General features: G+C 45.6%; 1 protein-coding gene across 3 annotated transcripts in view; it reads right to left on the bottom strand.

Moving 5' to 3' along the window:
• Window positions 1-11077: 11077 nt before the first annotated feature.
• The window catches only part of LOC141271918 (uncharacterized), a 58792-nt gene continuing 55704 nt past the window's right edge, over window positions 11078-14165 (bottom strand). For all 3 annotated transcript variants that reach the window (XM_073682158.1, XM_073682157.1, XM_073682159.1), the window contains exon 7: window positions 11078-12699. In XM_073682158.1, coding sequence (XP_073538259.1) covers window positions 11528-12699 — 1172 coding nt within the window. In that variant the 3' untranslated portion in view covers window positions 11078-11527. The remainder of the gene's footprint in view (window positions 12700-14165) is intronic.

Below are 14165 nucleotides of genomic sequence, written 5' to 3'. Positions count from 1 at the left end.
GACGCCGTCCCCCTTACTGCCGCGGTCCTGCTCCGGCGTCTTCTGGCCTCCCTGCAGCTGCTGCTGGTGCACGCAGCTTCCCCGGCTCTGTGCTTAGGGCGCGTGCGCTCTCTCCCTCTTAAAGGGGCCGCGCGCGCCATCCTAAAATTTCCCAGGCCAATGGCCGGAGGACTTCCCCCTATAAAAGGCACCTCCTCCAATATGCAAGGTTGTAGCTTTGTGTTTCATATTCTGCTTCAGCCCTCAGGTCCCGCTGCTAGCCTGACTACTAGTCCAGCCCGCCAGACTGACTACAAGTCCAGTCCGTCTGCTTGTCTACTCTCCAGCCCGACAGTCTGTCTACAGTCCAGTCCGCCAGTCTGTCTATGGGCTCTGTCCGCCTGCTTACCTGGAGGCTCCCGCCTGTCACTTGCAGTGACCACCTGACAGCCTACCTAGAGGCTCCTGCCTGTCACTTGCCGTGACCAGCTGACAGCCTACCTAGAGACTCCAGCCTGTCACTTGCCGTGACCACCTGACTGCCTACCTAGAGGCTCCTGCTCGTTACTTGCCTTGCCTGCCTGACAGCCTACCTAGAGGATCCCGCCTGTTATCTGCCCTGCCTACCTGTCAGCCTACCTGGAGGCTCCTGCTTGTTCCTGCCGTGTCTGCGAGTCCGTCTGTCCAGACCACCCGTCAGCCTGCTTGCCGTGCTCATCTGCTGAACCGGTCAGTCCTTGCCATCTGACCCGTGGGAGTCACCTGTTCTCTTACAAGGTCGTCCCCAGAGTAGCACCTGGTCCCTCCCTGGTCACGGAGTCGATTGAGCCGCCGTAAAACCCTTGTCGGTCCGAGTTGATACCTAGTTACGCCCCTCTGGGTCCCTCCTTGCACCGCAGCACAGAGGTTCCACCACCCAGATCCATAACAGTCACCGTTCTTCGGTGCATATGGTGATCACCCACAGTTTGGTACCTTTAGTTAGGGAGGAGCTTCAGAAGTTCCTGAGGAGGAACCGTTTGCTGTGTCGCTCTCCTGGGTATAGCAGGGTGTGCTGAGTAATTGAAAGATCATGGGAGACAGGTATAAACTTATGGCTGACAGAAAACGCTTACCAGGTCCGGACCTGAATGTGAATGACTTTGTGTGGTTGTCTACCAGGAATATAAGATTAAAAGTTCCTTCATGGAAGCTGGGACCCAGGTTTATTGGTCCCTATATAATAACCGCCGTCATTAACCCAGCAGCGTTTCGTCTTAAACTTCCTCGGGCCCTCGCCTCTACCACCTCTACCACCGTCCCCAGTAATGGGTGATGGTAACCAGGAGTTCCAGATTTTGAGAATTCTCGTCTCCAACGTCGTTCTCTACAATACTTGGTGCACTTTAAAGGATAGATATGGTCCAGAGGAGAGGATGTGCGTTTCAGCGTCAGAGGTGAACGCCCCAGATTAGTTCGCTCATTTCACACGTCTTTTCCTGAGAAACCCGGTCCTGAGTGTCCAGAGGCCACTCTTAGAGGGGGGTACTGTCACGGGTGTGTCAGAGGGGACAGACGGTCGCCCTGCAGGTGGTTGCAGGAGATCTCTATGTTTGGCATTACAGACATCTTCTTCCCTCTGGATAATTAGCTCCCTGGCCTGAGTGTATAAATGCCTGGTGTGTTTGAGAGGGAGGTGCCGGCGCTATTCATTACTATTTGTGAGGCTTTAGCAAGAGCAGTAATTCGTCCCGTCTGGAGCTTGAGGCCGTGTGCCCATTTGTCTGGAGTCGTCTAAAGGTAAGCAATCCCCCCCTGTTTGTCTACCCTTGTTGTCTTTCCTTAGAGTTTAGTGGAGATCGACTAGTGCTCATCTCCTCCCTTGCCTAGTCATACGCCAGGGAAAGTCAGGACAAGGCACGCGTGCGGCGATTGGTGAAGAGCCAATATAAGGACAGTAGTTGAGACAGGGTGACACTATACCAGACTAGAAGGTCTCCACTCCGCCCTTTCCCTAATGTATGGGCTTCCTCTCCCTCTGTGTTGCACTAAGTCTTTCCCACACCCTGCGTGACAAAGGGATTCCTTAACCTCTGCCCTTATGATGGATCTTAAGTTAGTGGTGAAGTTAGGGGTTTCCTCCACCACTGTCTGCTCTATGGAGGATTGACACAGCCTCTTCTGATGGGAATCGGGTAATAAGGTTTTACAAAGTACACATTCCTTGTCCTTGATTTAAGTCACACACTTCTTTCCCTGGCAATAAATTACAAGAAAGAAGAGGAAATCACATTACCAAGTAATATAATAAATAAAAATCTTTTTATTTATATAGCGCCAATATATTCCGCTGCGCTGTACAATTCAGACAATTTCCAGATATTATCGGCACTGTCCCTGTTGGGGCTCACAATTAACATTCCCTATCAGTATGTCTCTGGAGAAGTAGCATAGCTACCGGGGGGCAGAGGGGAAGATGGCCCCGGGTCCTGTGCTCTGGGGGGGCCCACCCGGAGCTACGCTACTGCAACTGTATTGCCATGCGCAGCATTCCGGCACATAGCAGGGAGGCTCTGTCCCTGCACTGCCCGGGGGCCGCTATGGGGCCCTTGAGCAGAAGGGGGGGCATAGAGCCGACACATCCGCCGGTGCACGTCACTGCCAAACGCCCGCCCAGCTACTGGGCGCGCCTCCCAGTGCAAATCTGCGCACGAGCGCCGCTTATTCCAGCAGACTGTCCATTTGACAGAACGGGTCCATCTGACCCCAGTCCCTCTGCTACGGTCCAAGTTGCTTTTAAACACATATCCGACTGACCCTGGTCCATTTGCTCCTGGGACCCACAATAGTGTCCATTTTAAAACACAACAGGCCCGCTGGCCAACTATCCTGCTCTGGGTTACCAAATATAGGAAGTCTCTTTTTTTTTTTCAACCCTATGGCCCACAGCAGTTCCTACAGTCCAGGAGCAGTGACCAGGCTCGTTCCTCGGTTCATTCAGACAGTTTTACCCCTCCCTCCTTTTTGTGAACCACGGTCCCTTTAGAAGTGAAGTGTGCTTCCCATCAGTCCCTGGGAAAAAGTTCATGGAAAACATTAAGGACAGTTCATGAGAACAATGAGGCAGTCTATGAGGTAGTTGCACACAGTTCACAGTCCCGCAATCCAGCAGTGGGGTGCGCAAAATGACCTTGGAGGGGGGGGAAAGTCACACTTCACACAAAACAAATTAAATCTTTGGCCGCGCTGGCCAGCGTCGGTAGCTCCTGGAACTCTTATGGCGTTTTGCCCTCAGGGATGCGGAACAGTCTCAACATTAGCAACTGGTATGCAACTCGTACTCTTGCACACGGCCAGTCATTCAACTTCCGGCCGCCATATTTTAACCTTCTAGCTCAGTCGCTTTACACCTACATTTCACAGACTTTTCTTTTGCCCACATAGGTGGCTGACCTCGGGCTCTGGCACACATACACGGTGGTGCCCGTCGCCTCCATCTGGCTGGACCACTTGCCACCGGTTGTCAGAGGAAGTACTGGAGCTGCTTTCTCCACTACCCGTGGGTCCCCCCCTCCTCTTCCTTATACATGCTGGGCAGGTTCTTGGGGAAAGGGAGCTGTGGTAGACTCATCAACCGAATCGCGGCGTCTTGCCTCAGCCGCACACCGCGATTATTAAGTCACGACCATTGATATCCGTCTGACTCCGTATGATTCTCCAGCTGCACTCCCGGAAGATTGGGCGGGACCTCAAACTCGGGGCCTTTGACCGGAACTTCATCTACAGCTGGGGCTGTTCAGAGGCTCCCTGGCCGCATCTCTTCCTCCGCCTTCACCAGCCGTTGTTTCCGCTCGGCCCAACCGAGCCACCACGGAGGGTGATGCCATAGCGCCAACAGTCCCGCTACACTGGAACCAGGTACCTTTCCATCCGGATGTCTGGTTTCTCTCTCTCACTTTCGCTGCACACTTGGTGCTGGCTTTGTCACCTCAGGGGTCCTTCCTGACCCCACCTGTCCCTGGATGGGGTGACTTCCGGCAGCCCATTTTGTGCGCGTCCCTGCCCGCCCTTCAGGGACTTGTAGCAAGGGGTGGGGTTTCTTCTTTCTTCACTGCGCCCATTTGGGGTGGGCACTACTCACAATGGGGCATCTTCTGGGCACTTGCCTCTGCCCACAGCAACCAGACTTTCGCGCCGTTTTACTATCAGTACGCCCATGATGGGTGGAGCTGTCGCCAGCCTTTGCGCCATCATACACTATTTTAGTGTCTCTAATGGCTGCCACTTTTGCCATTCTAGGGATTCCTCCGCTTTCTGAATGTGAGGAATCTAAATCTTGCCGACTATGCCAATTTTGTGAGGGGCGCAGGGTGGTTGTAGTGGCGAGGGGCTGCTGTTGTTCTCCCACACCCTGACTCCCCACAAATAAAACATAATGTCCTGTCTGTCGTGTGGTCTGGGTGTAGTGCATCACACTAACTTTTGTAGCTTCTGCTAGCTCCTTCTCCCGGATCCGGTCATCACCACACAGTCAATGACAGACTCTGTATTCATTTGCAACAGTTCAACTTTACTCAACAAGTTCACAGTTTCCATGGCAGTTTCAGTACAGCACATATTCAATTGCTCATCTTGCGCTTTCCCATTTGTCTTCTGGTGCCATAGGCCCCTGAGTTACTCGACATGTCGTCACAGCTCTCATGCATCCATACCCACTCTACCGCTAGTTCAGCATTCCATCCAGCTCCCTTAGGGAGGTGAAAAAGGCATCTGCATCCATGCCGGACCATAGGCCCCGGATCTCCTGGGAGTTACCACTGAACAAAGTCGTGGCAGTCCGCATGCTGTCTCTCCTTTCGAGTCCTGTGCTTCTCGAATTTCTCCAGGCCTCCTGGCCTAATCTGCTTCTCCTCAGATCATTCCTCTACAACACTCTCTTAAACGTTGCAACTATCACTACTTAACACTATCTGACTAGAACCAGGAAATACTCCTATTTATCACTTCACTCCTCCTCCCATCTGGGAAATTTCCTGAACCTCATAATCAGGCGCGTATTTGCCACTAGGCACCGGGGGTGCGGTACCTAGGGCAGCAGGTTGCAAGGGCAGCACCTTGGCAAGGAAGTTTTGAAAAAAGTTTTTTTTGTTTTTTTCAAAAAACTCACCTCTTGATGGCATGTAAATGCGGGGTGGAGCGGAAGGTGGGCGGAGTCATAGGGCAGAGGATACTGCACATTGCACAGTCTGGCTGCCACTGTAGCTAAGAGATGAGCAGGAGAGGAGCTTTGCTCTGATTGGTGGACATGCAAACAGTGTGCTGCTGCTTCACAATTCAGAGCAAAGAATCATTTTGCTGTTCTTCTGAAGTAATATCTGTTTGTTCATCTGTTATGGGAACAGGACTGGCCTTCCATCTCCAACATACTGACTCTGAAATGTTCTTCTAGCTGCTGTTCACCTTCATTATTCTCATTCATCAGTTTAATTGTACTTATCATGTTTGAAGCATTATCAGTTTTTATTCTTAATCCTGCTTTCCTGTTCACTCCAGCAGTTCTGAGATGAGTGCAGGCATTCCTTCACTGTATGTTTGTTTGTTTTTCTCTTATCTGTAGAGGAGCTTCACTAATTATCATGTACATAAACTGCAGCACAGATTAATCTCAGCTAAAAGTCTAGACCCTTAGATCAGGAATAGGACAGACATTTATAGGACATTTCATAACTTTCCCAAATTCTTATGAAAAAATATTCTCCACAAACTGCATTGAACTACTGTACCCAATTTGTTATATATTTTAGGAGTCTGTCCATTTTATACCGACTCTGATTCCACCTCCACCAAAATTGACTGACTCCAACTCCACAGACCTGCTCCTCACTGTGCTGGCACCTATTACCCCCCCCCTTCCCCCCAGCTCTCCCTCATCACTATGCAGTCACCCACCCCCAGCCGTCCCTCCTCACTGTGCAGGCCACTATTCCCCCCCAGCTCTCACTCCTCACTGTGAAGGCACATATTACCCCCCAGTTGTCCCTCCTCATTGTGCAGGCACCTATCCCCTCAACTTCCTCCTCACTGTGCAGGCATCTGTCCCCCCAACTGTCCCTCCTCACTGTACAGGCATCTGCCCCTCCAGTTGTTCCTCCTCACAGTGAAGGCACCTGTTCCCCTCCAGCTCTGCCTCCTCACTGTACATGCACCTGTCCCCCCCAAGTTTCCCTCCTCACTGTACAGACATCTACCCCCCCCCCCACAACTGTCTCTCCTCACTGTGCAGGCACCTGTCCCCCCAACTCTCCCTTCTCACAGTGCAGGCACCTGTCCCCCCAGCTCCCCCTCCTCACAGTGCAGGCACCTGTTCCCCTCCAGCTCTGCCTCTTCACAGTGCAGGCACCTCCCCCCCCTAGCTCTGCCTCCTGACTGTATTTCCCCTTGATAAAGCAAGAGATTGAAACGCAAAACACATGTTGGGGCTTATTGGGGACCTGGCTCTTCCCCTTGGTACCTTCTTATCCCTCCTCCTTGGTAAGAAGATCAAAAGCGCTAACACACTCCCTTTTTTCAAGTCACTTGACTATATATACAACCTAGAATATAAGACATATTTTCAGTTGTTTCACACTTTTTTGTTAAGTATATAATTCCACATGTGTTAATTCATAGTTTTGATGCCTTTAGTGTGAATGTACAATTTTCAAAGTCATGAAAATACAGAAAAATCTTTAAATGAGGTGTGTCCAAACTTTTGGTCTGTACTGTATATAAGTCACAAACCGACTGTAAGGTGTTTTTCTTCCTCCCTTACCTATGCCTCTATATATATGTGCTTAGTTGCTTAATTTTTTATATTAAGACATCATATGCTGCTAATCCTTAAGAACTAATAAGCACTTTAGCACTTTATATCTATTATAAAATGGGAGATGTGTGTCTATGTCTGAAGCCGTTATAGACTGCGTATGCGCAACGAGCAATCTGGCTCCAGACAGAAGACCGCATCCAGCCGTTACAGGTAAGAGGAGTGTATGGCGCTGGAGATCACGGTATGCATAGACACTGAACGCATACCGCGATCTCCGGCGCCATACTTACATACTTACCTGACGGGGAGGAGCGTTGCCGCAGCACCTCTCTTCGCTGGAGACCGGGGCAGGAGTGAGGCGTCGGATCTGCGCATGCGCATAGCGCTATCCGGCGCCTTTTTACTGAAGACACATTTGCAGTGTGTCTTCAGCAAAATGGCGCCGGACAGCGCGGTATGGGCACGCGCGTACTCCGGCGCCGCACTCCTCCGGCAGAACAGGACACAGCAGCGCTGGAGCACAGGGAAGAAAGGTGAGTATAAGTGTTTTTTTGTATGTGTGTACAGCGTGAAAGGGATGAGGGGTGCCATACATACAAGGATTGGAGGGTGTTGAGGATGACGGAGTGTGACTGGTAATGAATTGGGGGAAAGCGTACAGCTGCTAATAAATTTAGATATTTATTGGATGGGGAAAGTGGCTATTTACAGTTAGTGGGGGCGCAGTAGTGGATTACAATTTATATTTGGAATGGTGGATTGCATAATAACTAACTGTATTAAGCTGTGTAGAACGGGAAAAAGTGGGGTATTTGCTCTGGAAGCGGTGCTCTAGGTAACTGTTATTTTATGCAGAGATGAGTACTGGCTGGAATAAGTGATGGCCGTCTGTGCTGGATGAAAAAGCGAAGATGAAGGACTTCACCTAGAGACGTCACTGGTGAGTCAGTGTATTACCTGTACACTGACACTATGTACAGAGCTCCTGTGTATAATATAACTGGTGATCCCTATATTAAATTGACTTAAAAATTCAATTCTACAAAAAGACAGTAATCCGTAGAAGCATTTCTTGGAGCAGTTTTTTTTAAAGAATTGTTTTTATTTTATATGAAACTTGACCACAAATTTAAAACAAACAAAACTGCATGTATTAACATTTTTCCTCTATTGTTCATATAGGGTATATTGTGACTTTTTTCTAAACAATGTTCAAACTTGAGATGCCCATACACATTAAAGGAAATCTGTCACTCGATTGATGCTTTCCAAACCATTGGCAGCTTGAATCACAGGACCTGGGTGCACGACGATTGAAACATAGTTTGAAACGCCGGCCAGGGACCATAGGTAGAGATGTAACTATTCCGGCGCTGCTCCCGACAGCTTCTCCCCACACTGCTTTATTTGATTGACAGGTCTCTTTCTATAAACATACATGGGAGATACCGGTCAAGCACCTGGAGACATGCAGGGAGAAGCCCACAGAGGGGGCACCAGATTAGTCAGTTCTTTCCCTATAGTACTCATCCAGCTCTTCAAACTGATCTTTCTGAAACGTCAGAGCGTTTCAGACATAAACATACCTGTCTGCAGTCTGATTGGTGCTGCCCATGGTTTTGGTGGCATGAATCGACTGACTGGTTCCCTTTAAATATCTGTCAGCCAAACTTTGCATTCATGGCAGGATCAACTGACTGTCTACTGTGTATGAGAGTCACCAGCTTCTCCAATGACTGCTAATGGAGAGGGGGTTGATAAGTCACTGCTGAAAGTGTCTGGCTTCAGCCATATTCACCAATAAGGGGAGGTGGCACTAAAAGTACATAGGGCAGCATAAACTATAAATACAGCCCCGCTCATAACTATAACTTTACCTACAGTTATATGAAAAAGTTTGGGCACCCCTATTAATCTTAAGCTTAATGTTTTATAAAAATTGGTGTTTTTGCAACAGCTATTTCAGTTTGATATATGTAATAACTGTTGGACACAGTAATGTTTCTGCCTTGAAATGAGGTTTATTGTACTAACAGAAAATGTGCAATCTGCATTCAAACAAAATTTGACAGGTGCATAAGTATGGGCACCTCACCAGAAAAGTGACATTAATATTTAGTAGATCCTCCTTTTGCAAAAATAACAGCCTCTAGTCGCGTCCTGTAGCTTTTAATGATTTCCTGGATCCTGGATGAAGGTATTTTTGACCATTCCTCTTTACAAAACAATTCCAGTTCAGTTAAGTTTGATGGTCGCCGAGCATGGACAGCCCTCTTTAAATGATCCCACAGATGTTCAATGATATTCAGGTCTGGGGAGTGGGATGGCCATTCCAGAACATTGTAATTGTTCCTCTGCATGAATGCCTGAGTAGATTTGGAGCGGTGTTTTGGATCATTGTCTTGCTGAAAGATCCATCCCCTGCGTAACTTCAACTTTATCACTGATTCTTGAACATTATTGTCAAGAATCTGCTGATACTGAGTGGAATCCATGCGGCCCTCAACTTTAACAAGATTCCCGGTGCCGGCATTGGCCGCACAACCCCAAAGCATGATGGAACCTCCACCAAATTTTACTGTGGGTAGCAAGTGTTTTTCTTGGAATGCTGTGTTTTTTTGCCGCCATGCATAACGCCTTTTTGTATGACCAAACAACTCAATCTTGGTTTCATCAGTCCACAGGACCTTCTTCCAAAAAGAAATTGGCTTCTCCAAATGTGCTTTTGCATACCTCAGCCGACTCTGTTTGTGGCGTGCTTGCAGAAACGGTTTCTTTCGCATCACTCTCCCATACAGCTTCTCCTTGTGCAAAGTGCGTTGTATAGTTGACCGATGCACAGTGACACCATCTGCAGCAAGTTGATGCTGCAGCTCTCTGGAGGTGGTCTGAGGATTGTCCTTGACAGATCTCACCATTCTTCTTCTCTGCCTTTCTGATGTTTTTCTTGGCCTGCCACTTCTGGCCTTAACAAGAACTGTCCCTGTGTTCTTCCATTTCCTTACTATGTTCCTCACAGTGGAAACTGACAGGTTAAATCTCTGAGACAGCTTTTTGTATCCTTCCCCTGAACAACTATGTTGAATAATCTTTGTTTTCAGATCATTTGATAGTTGTTTTGAGGAGCCCATGATGCCACTCTTCAGAGGAGATTCAAACAGGAGAACAACTTGCAAGTGGCCACTTTAAGTAGCTTTTCTCATGATTGCATACACCTGGCTATGAAGTTCAAAGCTCAATGAGGTTACAAAACCAAAAAAAGTGCTTTAGTAAGTCAGTAAAAAGTAGGTAGGAGTATTTAAAACAAGAAAATGATAAGGGTGTCCATACTTATGCACCTGTCAAATTTTGTTTGAATGCAGATTGCACATTTTCTGTTAGTACAATAAACCTCATTTCAAGGCAGAAACATTACTGTGTCCAACAGTTATTACATATATCAAACTGAAATAGCTGTTGCAAAAACACCAATTTTTATAAAACATTAAGCTTAAGATTAATAGGGGTGCCCAAACTTTTTCATATAACTGTATATCTTGCACTACAGTGCCCACTACTGCACTCCCTGTTCCTAACTAACCTTATCTCAATCCTAATTTCCTATACTGTCCCTATGATATTTTATTATGGAACACTAAAACGCATTTTCATTATTTCAACGTTAGTCATCTTCAACCAAAACAGTACACACTATATTAGTCACATACTATACATAAAACCATTATTAAACTGGTTATTACTAAAATTGGTTATAACTCCCATAAACACATCTACTGTTTTACCAGGAAGAGATGAAGAGCATGCGTAGGCACCAACACACCCTTACACGCTTCCGGGCTTCAGAGGCGTGAACTGCGCATGTCCAGAAGTTCAAAAGATGGCTTCCGGAAGTGGGTGCCTCTGAAGCCGAGAAGCGTACACCTGACTTCAGAGATGCAGTGACACCGCCGGAATGAGTGGAGCGTGTGCGCAAATTATGTTATCGCGCCCACATGGCATGGTCCTTGGAAAAAAAAAATGAAAGGAGGCTACAGTAGCTAAAGGACATGATTCTGGAACTTCTATCTGGTGCCATTCTAATAAAACATATGAAGACAGCTGCCTAAAGAAAACATTTCACAAATAATCAAATCACTTTTCCCCACTTAGCAATAAGACTTACATTGCAATCAAGAGTTAATGCAGGGTGTGCAGAGTACAGATACATTGTGGATACCTCATCATTCCATTGCTATACAATATGTTTCTGACAGTCATTTTTCATAAATATTCATCTTGTCACAATGGAAGAAATGTTATACCTTTCCTTAAAAAAAAAAAGAAGCTGTATCAGCTCAGCGTGAAAACAGTGCAGTCTGGCAGGCATTGATTGCTAGGAGACACTGTTTAGTAAGTTGCTGCACAGTGGTTTCCGTTAATCATCTTCCTACGTTTCCGAGGCTTCACCAGGAATACAGAACCTGCTTGGTCATTTTGAGGCTGCTTCTTTGCAAAGAGGTTAAGTTTTTGTGCCACTGATGCCAGCCCAATTTTGACCTTGGTATGGCCAAAGTTTAGTGGCCGTTTTCCACAAGAAGCGGAATTTTAAGTTAGAAATGGACAGCCACTGGCTAGATGTCAGATAAACCAAGCTTTGCCGAAATAGGTGTCCTCTCCAATTAATACATCTTTCGATGACCTATGACTTTAATGTAATGCTGTATTTTTTCTTGTAGTATATTTAAGGGAAATGAGTTTCCCACGTTCAGAAGATTAAAATGACTATGCCCTTATGTGAAGTCTCTGATGAGAAACAAAGGAAGATTTCCATTTAAAACATTTCCCACAATCTGAACATGAAAATTGCTTCTCCTTTGTGTGCGTTTTTTGATGACTGACAAGATATGATTTCCAATTGAAAGATTTCCCACATTCTGAACATGAAAATGGCATCTCCCCTGTGTGACTTCTCTGATGTTTAACAAGATTTGATTTATCAGTAAAACATTTTCCACATTCCGAACATGAAAATGGCTTCTCCCCTGTGTGAATTCTCCGATGCCTAAAGAGATCTCCATTCTGGTGAAAACATTTTCCACATTCTGAACATGAATATGGCCTCTCCCCTGTGTGAGTTCTCTGATGCCTAACAAGATCTGAATGCTGGATAAAACATTTACTACATTCTGAACATGGAAATGGCCTCTCCCCGGTGTGAATTCTCTCATGTTTTGCAAGATTTGATTTGATTGTAAAACATCTGTCACATTCTGAACATGAAAATTGCTTCTCCACTGAATGAATTTTCTGATGCGCAATAAGATCTGATTTGTTTCCAAAACATTTTCCACATTCTGAACATGAAAATGGCTTTGCCTCTATGTGATTTCTCATATGTTTACTGAGACCCGATTGATCTGTAAAACATTTTTCACATTCCGAACATGAAAATGGCTTCTCCCCTGTGTGACTTCTTTGATGCCTAACAAGATCTGCATGCTGGTTAAAACATTTACTACATTCTGAACATGAAAATGGCTTCTCCCCGGTGTGAATTCTTTGATGCCTGACAAGAACTGAATAGTGTGTAAAACACTTATTACATTCTGAACATGGAAATGGCCTCTCCCCGGTGTGAATGGTCTCATGTTTCACAAGACTTGATTTAAGTGTAAAACGTCTGCCACATTCTGAACATGAAAATGGTCTTTCTTCTTTGTAAACTTTTTGATGTTCAACACTCCTTTGGTGATGATTATCTTGTTTAACAGTATGTAATGAATTAGTAGATAGGACTTGTTGAAAATGATCAGATGAAAAATCTTTGCTTTGAAGGGTTGAAGGTATAGCTGGAATAAATAAATTCATTTCATGCACATCTTCTATCATACCACGATCATCTGTTATAAAATCTGAAGATATCAGATGTCCTTCTGAGCTTCTAGCATAGTCTTCTGCCAAGAAAAAAATCTGGTATTACTTTATTTAAATTCTAGGATCAAAAAATGATAATTTGTTAAATAACATTTATAAATTAAAATTTAAATATAAATTGCAAAACATGTTGCACATTTCCTATTAATACCTGACCTATGGCCCCCAACTACATTTAAGGAAAATCCCCCGAATTCTGCAATTTGGGCAGGATGAACTTTCCATCTAACATATATGAATAGAATATATTGAATTTCCTATTATTTTGGTCTCCTGGAACATAAACCACCAAAGATGTCTGGTAGAGACTTGATTCAAAACCAAAATTATGTGTGTGATGAAGTTGAGGGAGGTAGCTGTTGGCCAAACAAGCATTTGTATAACAGCTAGGAAGTGTGAGCGCTAATCACAAAACAAATCACTATCCAACAGTAGATGTCAGCACAAGGACTTAGGTATGACATGATGTTAGACCACCATGCGTTTTAGATCTGATTTCAAACTCTTTGCTGAAGCCAGAATCTTCATTGTTTCACATCTCAGTGTAGCGGTGATCACTCAGTGTTCCCAGCAAAGAAACCTAAAGGGACTTTTGATTCAACTGCTATCTGTCTTATTCTTTCCCTACATGCACTTTGGAATAGAGAAAGATGGATGGGCGAACAGTAATTTCATGTATGAAGCAAAGGCATACATAGAAATCATGAAGCCTCATAGTAGAAGTTCCAATTGTCCCCCCCCCCCCAAAAAAAAAACACAACTTAATATTAGGCGGGGTCACAGAAGAGCATGTCTGACAACATTGCAGCCCTTAAAAAGTCTTTTTGCTCGTACTGAAGCCTTTTTACTGCCGCCATGAAGTAAGATGACAACTATAGTGGCCCCCGAAATACAGGATGATACCCCTGCAGTGACCCTACTGTACCTCCTCCCCCTCTCCCAGCAAATTATGGTGACCCCAGTACGATGCCCCAACTGTGATCACCACACAGCCCTCCATACGGTATAATGGGCCTACATACAGTATAACGTCCACACCCCTTCACTAAGTATGATGGCTCCCACATAACTATCCACACTGTAAATTGGCCTTCACTTGCCCTCCATGGCTGGGTGTCCATTAGCTGGGTCTCAGTCCTTCTCAGCCCTTACTCACATTACGTCACTTGACATACGGTAAGTTTTTTTATATTAGAGGTTAGGGCCATCCCAAATAGGGTCACCTTGACGTGGTAGGATGGCTTTTATGTTTTTTTTTTATCAAAATGATTTTAACTAAGTATCCTATATTATTTTCATGCACTATTGCTATTTATTTATTTACTGCAAGATATTTGCTCATTTTGTTATCGTAGGCTTTGTCTGCTTAGTGGCCAGTGTGAACATGCACACCAACTTACATTCCAGTTCACCTCTTTAGTTTTTTTTTTTAGCCTTCCAAATAGTATAATGGCACCCATCCAAGCCTCCACACTGTATAATTGCT

This window comes from Phyllobates terribilis, unplaced genomic scaffold, assembly GCF_046119375.1.
Source record: "Phyllobates terribilis strain yellow unplaced genomic scaffold, ASM4611937v1 Scaffold_5__5_contigs__length_657084704, whole genome shotgun sequence".
NCBI classification, from domain to species: Eukaryota; Metazoa; Chordata; class Amphibia; order Anura; family Dendrobatidae; genus Phyllobates; species Phyllobates terribilis.
Note: the sequence above shows the minus strand (reverse complement) of the source record. Positions and strands in the feature narration are given on the sequence as shown.